General features: G+C 30.7%; 1 protein-coding gene across 5 annotated transcripts; it reads left to right on the top strand.

Moving 5' to 3' along the window:
• The first annotated feature begins 624 nt into the window (after nt 1-624).
• On the top strand, nt 625-20,823 carry LOC118448157 (uncharacterized). 5 transcript variants are annotated; one of them, XM_035881016.2, is made up of 18 exons: nt 625-1,192; nt 1,335-1,565; nt 3,391-3,574; nt 3,790-3,856; nt 4,491-4,555; nt 4,796-12,096; nt 12,168-12,298; nt 12,385-13,140; nt 13,222-13,339; nt 13,451-13,581; nt 13,657-13,800; nt 13,861-15,156; nt 15,241-15,656; nt 15,740-15,973; nt 16,219-17,130; nt 17,206-17,335; nt 17,401-17,788; nt 17,894-20,823. In XM_035881016.2, exons 2-18 carry the CDS (start codon nt 1,559-1,561, stop codon nt 19,600-19,602), a joined length of 13,989 nt encoding a protein of 4,662 aa, XP_035736909.2. In that variant the 5' UTR covers nt 625-1,192; nt 1,335-1,558; the 3' UTR covers nt 19,603-20,823. The 5 variants fall into 5 exon arrangements, with proteins under 5 accessions (XP_035736909.2, XP_035736907.2, XP_035736910.2 ...); XM_035881014.2 differs by having other exon boundaries at nt 4,485-4,555; XM_035881017.2 differs by having other exon boundaries at nt 1,335-2,476; nt 4,485-4,555.
• Nucleotides 20,824-20,842: the final 19 nt, after the last annotated feature.

Genomic DNA, 20,842 nt, shown 5'->3' with positions numbered 1-20,842 from the left:
AGCTATATAGTCATAGTACAATAAAAAATTTATTACAAAATTGTAAGAAAAATTTAAACCTTTAAGATTTTTGAAACTTAATGACAAGCACTGCGTGTCTCCATTTAATTAATCGAAATTCAGTCGAAGGGTTCCATCGTGTTAAAAAGGTTTATAAAGTCGTATGGTTGAATCAGAAATTCTTTGTACATAATTCATGTTTCGAAACGCAGAAACGCGGAAGGTTTATTATTCTCTAGAATCATGCATCAGAGATTAATGATTGTAAATAAAGTTATTAGAAACTCTACATTATATTGCATCCGTAAAAATGTCAAAAAAAAAGAAAAAAAAAAATAAATGCAAGAAGTTGTAATTATAATTTAACTTGATTCGTTCATTTTTAATTAAGAATAACATATAACGGATATAAAAGATTTGAAATGCCTTGTAGATAATAAAATACGTACTCGTTCGAAAAATTAAAATTTATCTTCATGATTTTGAGATAAAATGTTTTAGATAATAAATAGTATATAATCATCGTCGCTAGAGGTCACGACCGTTTAATTTAGTGAAGTTACGAGCAATGGAATTGTCGTTTCGAGGGAATATTAAAGAACAAGGGATTGATGATAGATGTCGTTGCATTCGTGCACGATCTGCAAATGGCAAATCTATGCAGAAGGAAATTCGGTGGCTCGTGTAATGTTTGAAAAAGCTGTAGATTTAACTAGTGTTCATAGTCATTCCACGTATATACGATGATACATATCGAATTTTATCAATGTCGCATAAACAATATAAGCGTCGAAAATCGTGTGACAGGCGATTAAATGTCAGTAATATCGTTATTTCAGTTATATCTTATTTTCGATTGAGATATCAACAAAATATACTGAGCACAACAAAATAAGTTTTCTCCTTTGCTGTCGACGACAACGCAACGACACGGAGACGATCTGACGCATAGAAACGCGTGCGCGCGCGCGCGTACGTGTACGATTATACACACATATGCATTCATTCGTACCATCCATTTTTGTAAAAAGGAAAGACGTTAAAGAGAGTAGTAACGAAAGAAACTTATGTTATACAACATAGATCGCGGTGTCAATACATAGATTAAGGTGATAGAGAATCGTTTTCTTTCAGTTTCGTTGTATATATTAATGGTCATAATAAACTATTCTTGTTCGTAGTAGCGTATATGGTAAGTAATATTTACTACCACGGATCATTAAATGTTTCTCTTTCTCCCTTTCTTTCTCTCTTTCTCACTCTTTCTCTCTCGCGTTCGTTTCTGCGGTCGTTGAATCGTCGGTTATACTAGTCCTTTGTTTTTGAAATCTTAGGAAACTATTCGGCATTGCATACATCAAAAGATGGCAGAAATATGACGAGCATAACGATAACGTGATAACAACCGATTAAATTTGGCGTGATACTTGCCGAACATGAATATCGGTTAAAGCGAAATATATATTTATTGTATCGTTTGGAAATTCATTACCATCGAAGATCCCTCGTTGCCTACATTTTCTTAAAGAATTCAACGGAAGCAGACGTCTCGAGTATAATGAACGGTGAGTAAAAAAACAAATGAATAGTCGTATATCCATACTGGACGAAATTAATGTTCATCGTAAAGTTGTCGATGTGGCGCCATGGATAGGCAGCCATTGTGCGCCCTTTGAGGCTGCCTTTCGATCCTATACTCGACCGTTACTCGTATACCTGTAACGAACGTTCGAGAACTCGGAATTCGTCCTCTGAAATCGCATTTAATGGTCACCTCATATACGCCATTTTTCGAACGAACGCGCCTGTGACGTGCCTATATGCACGTGCCTTTCGTATTCTTAAATGTGAAATTTATTTACATATATTTTAACTCTGCATATTATTTTTTTTATTGGTGATGTGTAGTTTATAATCTCTATTATATTATAATGTGCAATTTTAAATTTACATATTAAAGGAGTAATTCTAATAAGCATAATTAATACGGCATTTAATAATATTAATTATGATACAATATCGATGAATTTGACAATATCTAATGAAAAAGTGATAGCAATTGTATTTCTTTATTTATGACATTGATTTTCCCCACGAAGAACCTGAAACTTTCCCAAAATACAAAATAATAAGCATTGTTATACATATATATATAATATATATGTATATGATATATATGTGATATATATATCACATATGTTTTAACAAGAAGTAAAGAAAGGATGGGCAATGTGTAATACGTGTATATACGTTCGTATAACGAATCAAACGGTCCAATGGTTTTGTGTTTCGAGTTCCTACGTCATGAATTTATGTATATAGTGTTCTAGTACAATGTCGCAGTATTGTGAAACCTATTGTTAATCATTTTCACTAAAAACTGAAGAAATGGATATATTCGTAGTATTGTGCAGAAAATGTCGACAAATTAAGATCGTTGACAATTCGAAAGTGTAGTAAAGTGTACATAAGTGAGGTTGGTAATATCTTTTTGTGCGGTTAATAAATACATATATCAAATCCCTAGTGTAAAAAGAATATATTTAAGTAACGAGTATAATTGTTGCTTAAATTTTTCTTTTAATAATAGTTATAAAAGAAAAAGAAGGAGAAAGCCACGTAAAAATCTACATTGTGTAAGAATTAATTTTCCTAAGAAAATAATTTTACAGTGAACGTATATACATATATTGTACAAAATTATTATTATCTTATCGAGTGATTGTGATTAATATCAAAATCTTTATTTTTAGGGGAGAAAAAAAAGAAAAAGTTACATAATTCTTTATTATACTTTCTTTTTTTGAGATATTAAATCATTCTTAAGTGAAAGTGGAATCGCTTCTATGCAATTTCTCGTGTAGTAAGATGTCTAACGTGAAAAGAAAATGGCGGTGATACAAAACTACACGTAATGGCGAATAATCGGGAAATGTTGCAGTTATTATTTTTACACAAATAGATTTTTCTTTCGAGACATTTTTGTTTTAATGATTATATTAATATGATATAGGCTTAGGTAATTAATTCATTAACCTTTTTCTACGGGATCACATAATTTATAACAAAGATTCTTAGGTTGTTACAGTATCGCCATCTATATCTTCGACATTTTCCGGAAGTCTCCATTTACTTCCGGTTCTCTTCTAATATGGCGGCTTGTTTCATACATATATACGAAATATGATAGAATAAAAGAATTCTCGTGATTTATTTAATCATTTGTAATTATAAATATATTATTAATTACATATTTAAAATCCAATGAAATTGTGTGTGCGTATATATATACATATATATATACTATATGATTGAAGTTTTTTCGTTTTATCTCTTTTGTTTTATATATATGTACATTATATAGTTAAGACATGTTTTATGTTGACACAGGTAAATTAAAAATAAAAGCAGGAAAGATGGATGAATATGATAAAAAATTTGCGGAGATGCAAAAGTACATTCCATTTTTAGAAGCTATGATCGAGAGGTTACAAAATGTTAAGGACAAATCAAGAGAGATTCAGTTACAAAAAATGCAAAGTCTGCATGGAATTTTATCTAATAGTAAACGGAAGTACGTCGCATGTATATTTTGTCTAATATAATATTAAACGATTTATACGCGATAAATTTAATAAATAATATAATATTCTTTCATTTTTCTTTATACACGTATTCACAAGTATTTAACAATATTTTTTATTTTTTTGCACGTACTATAGTAATTACGTATATATATTGTTATATTTTATGTATATACTGATAGTTCATTTATTATTAATGGAGCAGGTTAAAGATAGAAACGTTACAAAGATGTGAAGATGTTCTTCAAAAGTTGCACAATAAAGTAGAAAAGGTAAGTACTTTTATTTATTAAACAAATTTTTTTGTTTATCATAGCTATTTTTATTGATTGTAATATTTAAATGTATATTTTTTTTAACGAACGAAATATTGTTTCGTTATCGCAATTTTACTTTTGATTGTTTAATATTTTTTATTAATTTTACTCTGTATACATATATGAATGGCAATTGTTGCATTTTTTTAATTAATTTTTTATCATATTTACATATGTGTATACAGATACTGTTTATATTGAATGCTTTTTAAACCTTTAATTTATTTGATTACTAATTGTATGTTCGCATTATTTTTTGTATATTGTATTTTATATATTATAATATTGTATTAGTAGTTTTTGTATATAATTAATTGAATGCACATTGTAGATCGCAAATTGCACAGATTGTATATAAGTTGTATAAATATTATTTGCACAAACTTAAATTTTATATTGTGATTGCATCAAACTTAGTTGACTAACGGTATTATGGTTATTAATCTGTTTTAACTTTCGAACTTTAATAATATTGCTTATATAAATCTATGTATCTCTATCGCTCCGTATACTTTAGATATTTCAGGCTTTCGTAGAGTGCATGTTTTACTTGTGTATTTTAATTGTTCTAATTCGACACGAGTTTCAGGGAAATGCTCCAGGATTACATGTGCCGAACAAAAAAATCGGGGACATCGTTTCGCAGCCTACAGCGTATGTATGAGAAATTGCAAAATAGAACTAATCGTAACAAAATTATTCCTTTATATATATAAAGATAAAAGAAAAAAAAATGATACGTTAAGAGTATAATTATACATAAAATAATGATGCGTAAAGAGTGAAATAAATTGTTATTTTTATAATTTTGCATTAGCTGTTTTTAATAATATCTTCGACTTACAGTTAATTACATATACATATAGCAAAGGAATGGAACAATATATTTTTCAGTTCACTGGACGATACTGAAAAGCGTAACAAGAAAAAAAAATCGGCCGATATTCAAGTGATAACGATACAAACAAAAATGGAAGAAACTCCGGCTAGTCCAACTCCCCCAGTTAGTCCTGAAACGGTACCTCAAATGGCGCCTATAATTATCCCTACAGAAAGAAGCATTGAGCCAATATCAGAAATCTCCGATAAGCATATTAACTTGAACGAAATGGAAATATCTCACAGTATTAAGCCAATCGTTATACCGATTGAACGTAACTGTGATATAAGTAGACAGTCACCGAATTCAAGAATTGGCTCGATTAGTAACGAAGATACCGATGAACTTACATGTTCCGAATGGGATATGTTAGAAGAATCCGAAATACAGAATACAAAATTTACTAGAGGTACTTGGAAATCTGTGATTTCTAGTAACCATGATGTTTCTAATGCAGCAAAACTAATGAGCAATAGTTTACCCCAGAAAATGACCGATTCTCAAACGACAACCAAAACTCGGCACATAGTCACCGTCCCAGTACCTTCTTTAGGGGGTTCTAGGAGGCTTTCATCGGTTTTAGAAAAAAATATGTTAACTGGATTGAATTTAGATATAATTAATTCAAATATTAGAACAGAATCGCCCGTGAACGTTCCAGAAGTTTTACTTAATTCACCCGATCCTGAAATGTTGTTCTCTAAGCCTAAAAATATCTCACCAAGGGCAAAGGATGGATTTTCCACACCAAAATCAAATTCAAAACCACCGATGCTAGTTTCACCTCCACCTGTTTCGACCGAACCACCGCTCTCTATTGAAGATTTAGCCGAGCTACTCAATGAAGAAGAAGGAACAGAAGAGGGTGATAAGAAAGACGATCAATTAAAAGATAACTCAGATCTTAAAAGATTAGGATTGGAAAAGACAAAAGAAGATACCCTAACAAAGAAAGATAATAATAAAAAGATATCTGGCAATACGGATTTAAGTACGTCGAAACATTTGCTTTCTCAAGACGATATTGATCGGGAAAGCGATAGACGTTGGGAAGAAGTGGACAAACATATTGTTAAACTTACAACAAGAAAATGTTTACCAAACGCAGTTCAGACATCGTCGAATGCAAAACCGGAAACATTAAAGTCTAACGAAATAAAGGGTCCACCACCGTTGCTCCAACATAATTTTTCTTTAAATATTGATAAGTCAATTGATCATAGGCACCGATCATCTTCACCATCTTTTAAACTAGAATCACGTTATGCTGAAAGCTATGAGAGACATCCGCGTCAATTGCGTGATAATGTCAACGATAAAATTCTAAACCTGCACTCTCGTTTGCACGATGAGGAAGTAGGAAATGTACATGTCTTGCATGGTGGTCCTATTATGCAAGAGGACAGAAGTACTATGCTTTATCAAAGACGCGCACAAACTCCTAACATAGGGGATACATCTAGAATAGATCATTCGGTCCAACAGGAACATTTTAATAGACAATCCGTGAGTCAGCCTTTATGGCCATCTCATCCTCCCTCAAATCCAAATGATTTTTGTAATCCTCAATGGACTTCTCCTAGTAATTATAATGGATTAGGGAATAACTCGATGCAAGGTATGCCAATACCTAATTCTATGTATCAGCATCCAATGGGAATGCTCCAAGATATGTGGAACTCTGGAGTTCCAAATTCTGCTCCTATGGATTCGCACCCAATTAACGATTCGCCGATCAGATCGAGTCATTTTAACGCGAACATTATGCCTGGAATTAGACCGTTGTTAAGTACTCCGCATTCACGAGTTCAAGAAGTTGGTCATGATGATTCACCTATGAATCCATCAATAATACCGCCTTTGATGTCTCCTACAAATTTCCCTCCTCAGTATAGAGGTTTCCATGATGTTCCTTTTGATAGACCTGTTGATTATCCGATTTCAAGGCAATCGTGGGATCAACCGATAAATAGATCGAATGAACCCTCCTATCGGAATGATCCTGAAATGAATTGTACAGATGGGATAATGGGAATGCCGGGTTCATATTCAAGACCTAGTACACCTTGTCCCTGGAATAGAGATAGAGATCGATGTAATCGAGGTAGAGGTAGAGATGGGTATTACAATGATAGATGTAGAGGAGAAGTAAGAAACAATTTTACTCGCGATGGCCGGCCTAGACCTGAACGACTACTTAGAGATGTTCAAATTGATTGGGATAATTGCAATCGATTTAATAGAGACAGCCGAACTTCAGTTTCGGATAGAGACCCACGTCTTCGAATAGACCACGGTAATACTTCGTCTCTAAACTCAAGTCATAACCGAGAAAATAGTAGTAGTAGTAGTAGCACCTCGAACAGAGATCCACGTCTGACCAAGGATAAACAATCAAATGTAAATAAACTTAAAGATAATGCATATCAAGAAAGGGATCCCAGAAAACGTTCAATATCGTCTTCGACGCTATCCTCGACATCACAAAAAGTCCAGCAAAAATCAAAGTCGAAAAAAGTTGAGGCCTCTAAACGTGATTCAGATAATAGTAGCAAACAAATAAGCGACAAGATATCCAAAGATAAGAAGCAATCACCACTCGAGAGTTTATATGGTGTAATAGATACAAAGGGTAAAGGTAATCAGTCGTCTGGATTGCAAAAATTCAAAATACCAAAGATCAAACGATTAGAACAGTCGACACATTCGAATAATTCTTCAAACGAAGAGAAAAAATCTGATAGCGATAAAAATAGCGCTGAAAAAGAAGATACGTCTGCAGAAGTTACAAGTAGTAGTGATGTGCCACAATTGAAAGAAAATTGGGATGCGGATGATGTAATTTCTGAGACAGTACCTTTAAAGAACGAGGATGTTTCAACGATAAAAGGAACGAATATAGAGAGAGAAGCTTCATCCCCGACAACGTCAATCGCTGATAAAGATGAAACGAAATTTGAAGAGCCTGATTCAATAATGAATACATCCGCCGCTACTTCCGAAATTGTAGAGAATGCAAAGAAGGATGATACAGAAATAGATGGACTTAAATTAAAGGATGGAGTTACTCAAGAATGGATCGAAGGTTTAATTAGGAAATCTTTAGAATTTGGAGAGGGAAAGAAATTATTTGAACAAGCTAAATTAATACAAAAATTAGGCGAAGCATTAGAAGCAAAGAAATTGAAGAAAATTAAAAAGATCATCGAATCCGAATCTGAAAGTAGCAGTTCGGATAAAGATGAAGATGTTGAAGCAAAAAGGATACAAGTTAAAAAGAAGCGACGTGTTATCGTTTCTTCTGATAGTTCTGATGAAGATTGCTTAGCAGAAAGATTGGATATATTGACTAATTTATCAAAAGAGAAAAATGAAAACAAGGAACTTGAGAACAAGGAACTTGAGAACAAGGAACTTGAGAACAAGGAACTTGAGAACAAGGAACTTGAGAACAAGGAACTTGAGAACAAAGAACTTGAAAACAAAGAACTTGAGAACAAAGAACTTGAAAAAGATAATAATATTAGTGCCGATAATAGCATTTCTATGGAAAAGAATCAGAAAAATATTTGTTTTAAATCTAAGGGATTTGTAAATACTATTAACGAACCTGATATTGATAACTTAGAAAATTCCTGCACTACTTTGGAAAAATCTGAAATAATTGAAGTTCCGGAATTTAACGATGATACGACCAATATCTTAGAAAATAGCAATAATAACAAAGAAATTGAAGACAAAAAGCATGATTTAGAAAAGATACAAAAATTCGCTGAAGAATTGAATGTGAATGAACGATATACGTCAATCGAGAATACCTCAGTAAGTAATAATGAATCTACTGAAGACAAAGAAAGTAGTTTAAAAATTTCTAAACCAAAAACAAAAAGGAGAAATTCTTTAGAAATGTTACAGGAAGATATTCGAGAAATGTTTATTAGCGAAGGTGTGGTATCTGCTACAGGACATCGTTTGTGCCGAGTTTTAAAAGAAAATCAAACAAGTACTTCTACAATTACACCTACGAGCAATCCGAGTTCAGTATCTAAAAAATCGGAACCATGTAAACTATCGAATAAACAGAACGTGGAGATTGAAGGTGAAGAGCAAATATCTAAAACAAAAAAATTACCTAGAATTCGAAATAACGAGAAGGGAAAAACTAAATGCAAGAATAAAAAAGAAGTGCAGCGAGTTACACGACAAAGTTCGAAAGAGCAAACTTTCAGTTCTGATAGTGAGGAAGATCAACCTTTATCCTTACGGACTACTAATCGAGAATCGAATAGTAACAAAAATCTTGATGTTTCTAAGGAAGAGGATGAGAAATATCAAGATGCCGAAGTTTTGCGTAGAAGTAAACGTGTACTTCGTAAGGACGTTCCGAAAGAGGCACGAGTTCTTATCGAAAAAACGAATATTGCAAAAATAGATTCTTCGAAAACAATGTTTGATAGTTCTTCGGACGAAAGTTTAGGTATAGATATGTCAGTATTAACAGATGTTATAGATACTTCACTTAATATGGAAAAACAATCAAGTCATCAACGTAGCTCATCACAAGTAGCATCTCCTAAAAATAAACCAAATATTCAGAATTTTTCTAAGAAAGGTTCAAAAAGAAAGCGTTCGATGCTTCTCAATATTGATAAGATTGAGGATACTGTATCTGTCACGGATGAGGAAAGTATTATTTCAGATATATCTATGTCGAGCAGTATATCATCTGCGAAGAAAGTTAATAATAATATTGATAAATCGAATAACGGTGAAGAATTATTAAGTGATGTTGTAGTAGGACTGGTACCATCTAAAGCGAATAAAGACATGTCTCAATTAGAGAAAGGAAGTGATGCTGACGTTGATGAAGATGTCAATGATTTGATACGTATTGAGCAAGGTCAAAAGAAAATTTCAGTTAAGAAAAAGAAAAAGAAATTTACTTGGCAGATGGGTATTTTATCAAAAAAGAAAAAGAAAAAGACTTCAACTTTAGTGCAGGTAGAATCTGATCGAATTATTCCTGAAATTCAACATACATCTGAGAAAATAAGTATTCAAAAAGACAAGTCTGATGTAAAAGAAAAAACAGAAAATCTAGTAGAAGAAAACATTCCAGAAAAAGAACATACAAAAGAACCTGTTTCACCCTCTGTAAATTATGAAAATAATAATGCCGGAAGTAATGTCGTAAATAGAAAAGAAGATAGTAAGAAAAAAGATAGTAAAGAAAAGAATAAAGAAATAGATTGTACAACTTCGTGTAATGTATCTATAGAATCATCAGTAAAAAAGACTATACTCCAAACAGAAAACAAAGAAATTTCACCTATAAAAGATGATAAAACATCTACGAATGAGGATGTATCTTTATTATCAACAGAAGACCGTGTATCCAATGAACATGAAACGTCTCTTAATTTTCAGATACAACAATTAATTGAATATGCTTGGACAGGTCAAGAAAGATATAAGTGCTTACTTTGTAGCTTCCATGGTAAAAGTATTACTCATCATTATAAATTGAATCATCCTGACAAGGAAGTTTTAATATCTAGATTTCAATCCACAGAAGCCCAAATGGCAATAGAAGAATCTAAAAATAATAACTATGAAGAGACATGTACAGAGTTTTCAGAGAAAAAGTCTTATCTATTTAATTGTAGAATTTGTTATTTTTCTACTGAAGGAACAAAAGATGCTGCCATGGAAGCGTTTTATGAACATTGTACAACACACACTGGCGAATATAGATTTCAATGTAAGAGTTGTCCTTATCAAACTGTTACTAAAACATCTATGCGTACTCATTACTATAAACTTTGTCGCAAATATGGTAGTGTCTTTAATGAAGTTATGATTGAAGATCCAATACCGAACGAGAATGGTATATATGGATATTTGTGCTCGGTATGTAATTATGTACAATTAAAACGAATCAATCTACAGACACACATTAAAACGTGGCATAGTGATGCCACAGATGTAAATATTATAAAAATAAATATGTCTACTGATGCAACTGATATAACAAGTCCAGTTCCAATAACAAGTGAAAAGTTGGAATTAAAGATTGAAAAATGTGAAACTTCTCAATCAGAAGAGAAACAAATAAATGATGAACAAAAGAATGAGGCATTGATATCTAATAACTGTGAAAATAAAATTACAGAAACACAAGTTATTTCTGAAGAGAAGGATCAAGAGATTTCTGATAATAAGGAAATAGAATGTACAACTAATAAAGATTTGTCAAATATTCCACCTAAGTCTAAAGAACAATTGACATTGCTTGAAAAGGAATCGACAGAACTAACAGTACCAATTACTATTAGTGATAAATTAAGTGTATTTGTATGTCCACCTGAACTGGAGCACAAAGAAGTAGAGATTCAATTGGAACGAAAAAAGAAAATGCAAGAGATTGTTGAGAACTTTGGTATTAAAGTACATAAAGATGTCTCTGAAAAGAAAAAATCTATTATTGATACTCTCAAAGATAAAATGAAAACAAATGTGCATAAAGAAGATAGTCAAAATAAAGATCTTATGTTAATAAAAAATGTTTCTGAACTAGGTACTTCAAACAACTCTGTATCTTCCACAAGCACAATATCATCTGAAAGTAATACAAAGACAACAGAATCATGTACCTCAAATGATAAAACAACAAGTAAGGAAGATATATTGAAATCTGATGAATTGAAGAAAACTAAAGAGCAAGATAATAGCAATACAGATCAAAATAATTTAAATCCTAGTTCTGACAAAACAGATGTCCAAGATCCTTTAGTACCCGCAAATATTGATGGTAAGAACGTTGAAAGTGAAATTGAAACAAGTGATAATGAAACTACCAGAGAGTCTGCAACTGTTTATGATTCAGATTCTAGTAGTGAACAGACAGATACTGAAATAACTACAGATGTAAACTCAATATTAAAAGAAACTTCCAATGTATCATCAAAAGATCCAATGATGACAACTATACAAAGACTTGCTGCTCAACTTCAAAGTATAAAATCACGTGATGGATGTGCATCTGAAAATTCTACAAAAGTGCAAATTAATACTGATGACAAAATGTCCGCGCCCGCATCTATACCAAAACCTCCAAATGTTGTACCTATTGCAAGTATTAAACATTTCTTAGGGAAACAAGATAAAAAAATGTATGAGTCCATAAAAGAAATCACAGGTAATGATGACGATGAACCAAAAAGTTTCCTCAGATTCAGACGTTTGAGCGGTGATATGCTTTCTGTATCTAATCATTCTTCAGAAAATCAAGAAGACACTGTATCCTTAAGTGGTAGTAAGTATATATACTTCTATGTAACAATTATAATATTTTTTATATTACAATATTTGTATATTTCTTATTAGCTGGAAGCCAATCTGATACTCCAGGGGATATATTACAAACAGATACAGAAGAGGAATGTTCATTTTTAAAAATTGAGAATGTAGTTAGTCTTGCACCATGTACTGATAGTATTGAAAGTGAAAATACGATTGTAAGTATCTTACAAATATTCAAATGTTGATGAAATTTTGATAATAATATAAAAAAGTTCTTCATAATATCTATATTCACTTTTAGATAAGTGATATCAGAAAAGCTGTTGAAACTTCACCAATTAAGCGTAAAGCAGTCTCATTACTAAAAAAGACTGCTCAACCACTTATTTTAAAAAGATTTAATTCGGTAACTATAAGACAGCCAGTTCAAAACAAAAGTGCTGCTCAAGAATCTCTACAATTAATACCAGTCCAATCATTGACATCTACGTCATCGCATACTACCAATTATGTACCCATTGTCCCAAAGTCAAAGATAATTCAAATAGAACATAATAAATTACCATTTCAAGTTTCTGTTGGTAAAAATACTACTATTGCACCAGTAACTACACATAATATTACAGGCTCAAAATCTCCATCTCTTACAAATCTAAATTATAAAATCCTAAAAGTAGTTAAAACATCACCTTTACTTAAAGCAAAGGATTTAACATCACAATCGATACTAACTAAATTGAAGTCTTCTGATGCTTACACTGCTATGTTGAAACCTCAAAAACTCAGTCAATTTTACAAGTGTATGGCTCGAGATTGTTCTTTTACAACAGATTCTATTACTTTATATTGTCAACATTATGCTCAGCATGATATGTGTGTTAATAAGAAGAAAGATAATTCTTCGTATGACTACCAAAAGTGTGCCTATTGTCATACTATTCTGAGTGATTGGACACAAATGCAACAGCACATGGAAGAGAAGCATGAACATTGTCGTTATCAATGTAATTGCTGCTTTTATAGAGCAATAGCACCATCTTATGTACAAATTCATCAGGTATCTTAAAAACAAAATTCTCTAGAAAAAAATAGACATGTTTCATTATTCTTATGTATTATTTTTATATTCTTTTTATAGGCAGTATCTCATGCAGGAAACCAGGCTGGTATTTTGCTCGGTAAATTAATAAAAGAGCTTCCAACAAAAGAAGATTATAATCGCCATGATTATATACAACCATTCGTATGTCAACATGGTTTGTATCTTTTTTCTATTAAAAATATGATTTACTTATATTTTATTTTTATATATGGTACTTTTTATTTTGAATGAAATTTCTAATTTGAAATATTAATTTTACGTTTAGAGTGTGGAAAGGTTTTTTATATACCAGAGACATTCATATCTCATTTGAAAACAAAGCATTCAGTTACTCTATCTATTTACAAGTGTCATCTATGTTCCGCATCATGCTTAAAAATAGAGCAACTTATAATAGTAAGTATATAAGAATATAGAAAAAAATTATTTGTTAAACATGATTCCATGCTTATAATTTTATATTATTTATAGCATTACAAAATTCATGGGATTTATAAATATCAATGCTTGTATTGTTTAAATGGTGCAGACTCATTTAGTGATATGCTTACTCACTTAAGTCTATTTCATTGTAACAGATTACCACAAATTCTTGAACGTTCTCTGCCAGCACAGGTATGTACTTTTTTATTTAATCGAGGAAAAATATAACACTGATTTCGATTGAAATTTCAGGCAGTAAGAACTAAAGATGTAATAAATCAACTTTTAATAAGAACCTTGGACATAAAAACATCAAGTGAAATGATAGATGCAAAAAATGAAACAGAAAATAAACAGGAAAAAGATGTCGAATATTTGTCTTCTGCTTCTACTCAATCATTGGAAGAAATATCTATATTGGATGAAAAAACAAATGACACTACATCAGATAAGAAATTGGTTAATATATTTTCAATATGCAGCAGTAATGAAAGCAATTCTTCGTCTGTTAAAATGAGTCCTAAATCTTGTGGAAATAACTCTTTAGATGCAATGCATAATTCTAATAGCTGCAAAGATCTTCTTCAGTGTGAAGATGACATATCTGAAATATTGACTTCGTCACAAAGTTGTGTTCTTGATAAAAATCCACCAGATGAATCTCTTGTTCCTAAGAAGACCATAGAATCCGAAAAAAGTTGTACTCAAGAAGGAAATTATCATACCTCAAAACACATTCTTCATGAACCTGAATTACAATTATTATCAGGTGTAGATGGAGATATAAGTGCAGTAGATCCATTACGATTAACGAATATATTAGATTGTTCGGATGAATATGTCAATATTAATGTTTTAGAAAATCCTAATTTTGTGAAAAATGTGTCTGACAATAGCAACTCACCACCCGATAGTAAGAAATCGATAATTAATGAAAACAAAACAGATGATAGTGATATAGAAATATTAGAGCAGATTGAAATTTCTAAAGATAATAATAAAAACAAAGAAGACAAATTAAACCAAAAAAGCGATGAAGATATCAAAGAAACATTAAATATAGATTCTATTGAAAATAACACTAAAAAGGAACAAGTAGATGTAGCTCATAGTAGTGCAGAAGCATCAAATGGTTCTGTTTCAAAGACACACGATAAATCAGAAAAACCTTTGACTTTGGAAGATATTAAGGATACAGGCTTTACAGGAAATCAATTATATAAATGTGGCTATGAGGATTGTGATTTTAATGCTTCAACTGCAGCTAATCTTCGAATACATCTTAAAAAGTGTACTTATAAAACACTCGATAAGAATTTAAATTGTACACATTGTGGCAAACGTTTTGTGAAAATTGGCTTTTTACTTGAGCATTTAAAATTACATGGATTAAAACGTTTTGGTTGTTCACTATGTAAAGCACGGTGTACTGTTTCCTATCAAGCTATGGCTCATATGAGAACAAAACATAAAATTCAGTACAGTAAAGTAATTCCTGCCGATCCAGAAAATCCTTCAGCTGATGGCCTCTTTATTGTGCAACCTTTAGTAAGTAGATAATGATGATGTAATAAATATTAATTCGTTGATTTATTATTTTATAATCAAAAATTTTTATCTTATTTGACATAGCGTCCAACTAATGGAGAACGAAAAGGTAAAAAACGAAAAACAGCAAAGGCATTAGAAAAGGATGCCGAAAAAACAGCTGATATTGAAAAATTAACTTTTGGCCCTGATGAAATAGAATTATTGCCTCGTCAAGCGATATATAATCGCGAAGTACAATGTGCTGTCTGCCCTTATACTACCAAAGTTAGAACAAATATTATTAGACATCTGCAACTTCATGCTAAAGATGAAACTGTACCAGAAATTGGCCCAGTCAATCCAGTACCTTGTTTAGATAAAAAAGAGAGGATGTTTGACAAAATGGTTAATCTTGCAAGTAGTTCTCATCAAAATGGTCGAATGGGAGGAAAACCTAAAGACTCTCCAAAAGATAATGATGAGAGTTTTATACCTAAATTTGTACCAGAACATAAAAGGTATGTATATACTATTGCAAACTAATTTAGCTTTAGCATTTTAATTGTATTATAGCACTAATTATATTCTACTTTATGTATAGATATGTATGCAGTGTAGCAGAATGTAATTATCTTACTGTCGATGAAGCTATGCTACGATATCATTTAAAAGCATTGCATTCGGATGAACAATACTTTCGTTGCCCTCATTGTCCACAGCCATCTTCTGGCCAAGAAGGACAAAATATAGCAATAGATAAAATGGGAGTTCATTTAAAAATGCATGATACCAGACTTTATAAATGTTCTCATTGTAATCATCATCACTATCATAGGTTTGTAAAATAATTGTTTTACTATCAGCTTATATATATGATCTTTATTTAACAAATATTACAATTTAAACATATGACAAGTGTAAGAAATAGAATTAAAAATATTATTCAAGTTCTTTCAATATTTTATTAATTACTATTTATTAATTATTATCTTCTGTCTACACTTGCCAAATGTTTTACATATGCTATTAAATATAAGGTGCATTTTATATGCTCTCTGATAGTAATGGAATGTTATGTAGGCATATCATAGAAAGGCATCTTTCTGATAAACATCCGGAGAAGAGACCATTTGTTAAAGTAATTAGAGAATTAGAAAGTACAGAAAATATTCAACAACCAGCTCAAGAAGAAATGGAAGAAGAAATTCCAGATCCAGATGGTAATCATTGGAAATGTAATATTTGTGAATATAAATGTGTTTACAAAGCAGAAATGATCACTCATGCGTCTGTAAGCCATGACGATAAGTACCAATTCAAGTGTACTGTCTGCTCTTTCAAAACTAGTGTAAAAGTACTTCTCGAACAACATATCACCAGCAAACATGCAGGTGATTCAAATGCTGATTATATCATGGCTTACCAGAAGATAAAAGGCGTAACTAAAAAATCTGGCGATTCTTCTGAGCAAGCAGGACAAGATGAGCCATTTGATACTACCCCTCTTTGGAGAAGGGATATGCCACGAGTGAGACATATTCGTGGTATCCTTTTAGAGGATGAAGAGGTAGGAAACGAAACGTCTGTTAAAGGAGGAAAAAGAAAGAGTGATACAGATTCAGTTTCTACAAGACCAGCCAAAATTAAACATGGTAAATCGGTGTCTCTCGATGAAAACAAGCATTGTAAAGAGAAGTCAAAACGTTCATTATCGTGCGAGAAAATTTCGATCGAAATGAATAATTCTAATGAAATTGAAAATAATACATCGAAGGGAACTGTTGCTGATAATAATGATACTTCATTAGAGACAACAGCAAAGGCCAATTCGTCTATTGATGTCAATGATTTTAATGAATCAGATGTAGAAAGATTTGGACCTTATGGGAAACCTGTGGGTAATTTGTATATATGTACATTATGTGATCAATATAAAACGAAGTACAAACACGATATGCGGGATCATCTTTACAGAGAATTAAATTATGCAAGGTAAATACTATATTACAATGTTTCATATCGTATCGTAAGATAAGATATAATAAATATTTATCAACATTCATTTAGATGGCACTGTAAGGATTGTGGATTTTTGTCGGTAAATCGTAATGCTTTATTAAAACATTTTACAAAACATCATAATGGAGAACGACCGGATCATGCACCTCTTTCTCCAGATAATGCTATTGAAAATTGGGTATGTTTACAGAATCGTATATTATATTAGACACCTGAAATTATTATAAATTTTGTATTTTATAGGTTGGTACTTTACTTAAGAGACAAACTGATATAATGAAAGGATTAGTGTTAAAACAAGATAATAAGGACGATACGAGTTTGCAATCTAATACAAAAGATACAATTTTGTCAGAATCAACAAGAAATAAATCTTCTGTTGTTAAAACGGATCGCGATATCATTAGTAAAGATATTGAAATTGTAAAAAATGTGAATTTGGATAAGAAAAGAATACGCCATGATATCATTAACAGAAATACAAATGTAGATATAAATGATGACGATAATAATGATGATAATGATGATGATAGTGATAGTGACAAGAATCTTGTTATTGCTACCAACGATGAAGATGAATCTTCTCAAGAAGTAGCAGATGAACAAATTTTAGAGGCAAATAAAAGTAAAGGTAAATTTGATGTATTTTTTATGAATCAGTATTGTACATGTATCATAATATTTTCAGTAAAATGATTAAGAATGGATTACTAATTTAAACGATATTATACTACAGATTTATTGAAGAACGATGCAGACAAACCTCTAATCTGTAAGCATTGCAAAATGAGATTTGCTAGATGGCGTGGATTAAAATTACATGTGAAAATAACACATTTGAAACGTCTTGGATTCCTATGTCCTTATTGTGATCGTAGTACTAATTCTGAAAGCTTGATGCGTCAACATATTCGTTCAAAACATTCTGGTTGCCCTGAAAAAATAATTAATAATCCTGATGCTGGAGGTCCAGAATTAAGTGATGAATTCTGGGAGAAGGAATATGGTATTGTTAGTCCGAAAAAACGTTCTAGAAAAAGAAGACGAAAAGCAAATGATCAACTTATTAAAGATAAAACCGATCGTATATCACACGAAATGCAAGAAACTTGTAATCAATGTGGTTTTACTGCTATGAGTTATGCTGGACTGAAAGCACATCTAAGAATACATGCATCAAAAAATGCTCTTAAATGCCAACAATGCAATTTCAGTAGTTCTATAAAAGCAGAATTTCGGGAACATTGGGAGCTTAATCATTCACATTTACCATTTAAAATCACGGACGATATGTTAATGGAGGATATTGAATCTACCAATGATGATATAAAAGATGAGAAATGTAAAAAAGATACCGAAGGTTGTAATACAAAAGATGGAAATTGTACAAATAACTATAGTTCAAAAGAAAGAAGATTCTCTTGTTACTATTGCAAAATGCAAAGTAGTTCTTTAGAGATACTACGAAAACATTGGAGTTTAAGTCATCAAACTTCGACAATAGATGAACTAAAAGGAACGAAAATAGATCTTCCATTTAAATATAAAGAAATACTCGTACCAGTTTCATGTGTAAAAAATATAGAAGACAGTGATGTTAATATGGCTGTACAAAATGTGAATAATTGCAAAATTAAAGGATGGGTTTGTCAGTGGTGCGACGAGCTATGTTACTCCGAAAGTGCTATGAAAGCTCATCAAAATATGTTTCACTCTCATTTACCGTTTCATTTTAAAACGGATAATGGAGAAGAGTTACATAAAATATACGTATGTCCTATATGTTCTTTCACAACGATTTTTATTAATGACATGAGAAAACATGCGTCCAAACACATCAATCTTTTTAAATGTAAACATTGTGATAAAACCTTTAATAATCCAACTCAAGTTGAAATTCATAATAATAAAGAACATCCACAATTACAAGTAAAAATAGAAAGCATAACAAATTATAAAGATATGTTGGAAAACATAATGGAAAAAGTTTTGTGGAATAGCATGAATGGGACAGAAGTAAAAGACGAAACGAAACAAGAGAAAAAGTTATTAAAACCAAAATTAAAAAATCGTGCAGTTGCCAGAAAATCTACTGCCAAGTCAACTATACGTATGCGTAATAGTCCATACAAAGTAAAAGCTGTAGCTCGGAAATCTACACATCCATTACCAAGATATCCTTCTGGTACTAATTTTTTAATTAATAATTATAAAAATCAAGATAATTCTAACAAATCTACATTTAACCAATTTTCGTTTTATGGAATTCCATCAAAACCTATTAACTTAGGACAATTAAGTACATACATGGTAGTTGGAGGTCATAGAATGAAAGTAAATTGTACTACTCTTGCTCAGCTGATAAACATTAATCCACATATAAAACTTAAAGATATTAAATATGATGTAAAGTATGTTTCCATATTTTCAAGAACAAAACAGTGAAATTTATTAAACGTTGACTATCAAAGTAACTCTATACACAACACAGTAAAATAGCAAGTATATCTCAAGTAGTGATTTGACTTATAATATATATATAATTAAATAAGTAGATGTGTCGATTTTTTTTATAATAGTATTGATATAACTTGAATAATATTTATGCAAAAACTTTTATTTCTTTTAATTAAATATTATATTGTCTGCTTAGTAATTTTGTTTAATATTCAGATAAATACTTAAAATAAAAATATTAGGTTGTTACAAAAATTTTTTTCGTTTTTTAATACTGCCAAATAAAGCAGCTAAGTGCGGATAGCGAAAGAAACTTTTGGGACAATCTAATATTATAATATATAAATAAACTTATTTTTTTTTATTAGGTCTTACATTTATTTATAATATTCCGTTAAAATATTATTATTTATTAATAAATTATATTATTTAATATTGTTTACTTATATAGTGCGTAATAAGACAAATGTTTGTTGTTTGTTTAATAAGTTTCTTATGCAATGTGCAAGTATCAATGTTAAACAAGTATAGTATAAAAATAGAAGTAACAAAAAAATGCATTGCATCATTAAATAAATGGAAAGTCCTATCAAATAATCTGATAAGATTTGGCAGTATAAATATTTTGATACAAAATAATGATTTTTCAGTTTTACGATTATATTTAGATCACAACTTGGTGATGGCAAATAATTTTCAGAAAGGAGTGAGTTATAAACTTAGAAAATTTCGGAAAATTTTTTTGTTTAAGAGTAATTTCTTATTTATTTTGTATAGAATAATAAGTTAAGATATTAGTACTATATTAATAATCGTTTTGTGTAAATAGTCAACATAATCATTGTATACAAACAGAAATAGTTGTATAATTGTATTGGATGTATATTATCTAATGATACCTTTTTTCTGCTACTATTACAATTATCTAATGATATCTTTTTCTGCTACTATTACAAAATAAATAAAAAAATTAATCGATAAATAGTAAATACTTAAAAAAAAAGAAATTAAAAATGATGTTACTATATAAAAAGATAAGACTGAGAGGTATCCTGAACATTAGATCATGTGTAATTATCATAACTGTAAATACTATGTATCATAAATGTCAAATAAATATTTTTGATTTTTATAATTTAATAAATGTTTGATAAGAGAATAATAATGTTTTCATCATGAGAATGTAGAAAGGTAATGTACAATTTATTGTTAAAAGTGCGCAGCGTCT

This window comes from Vespa mandarinia, chromosome 5, assembly GCF_050613455.1.
Source record: "Vespa mandarinia isolate Hongniang chromosome 5, ASM5061345v1, whole genome shotgun sequence".
Taxonomy (NCBI): domain Eukaryota; kingdom Metazoa; phylum Arthropoda; class Insecta; order Hymenoptera; family Vespidae; genus Vespa; species Vespa mandarinia.
Note: the sequence above shows the minus strand (reverse complement) of the source record. Positions and strands in the feature narration are given on the sequence as shown.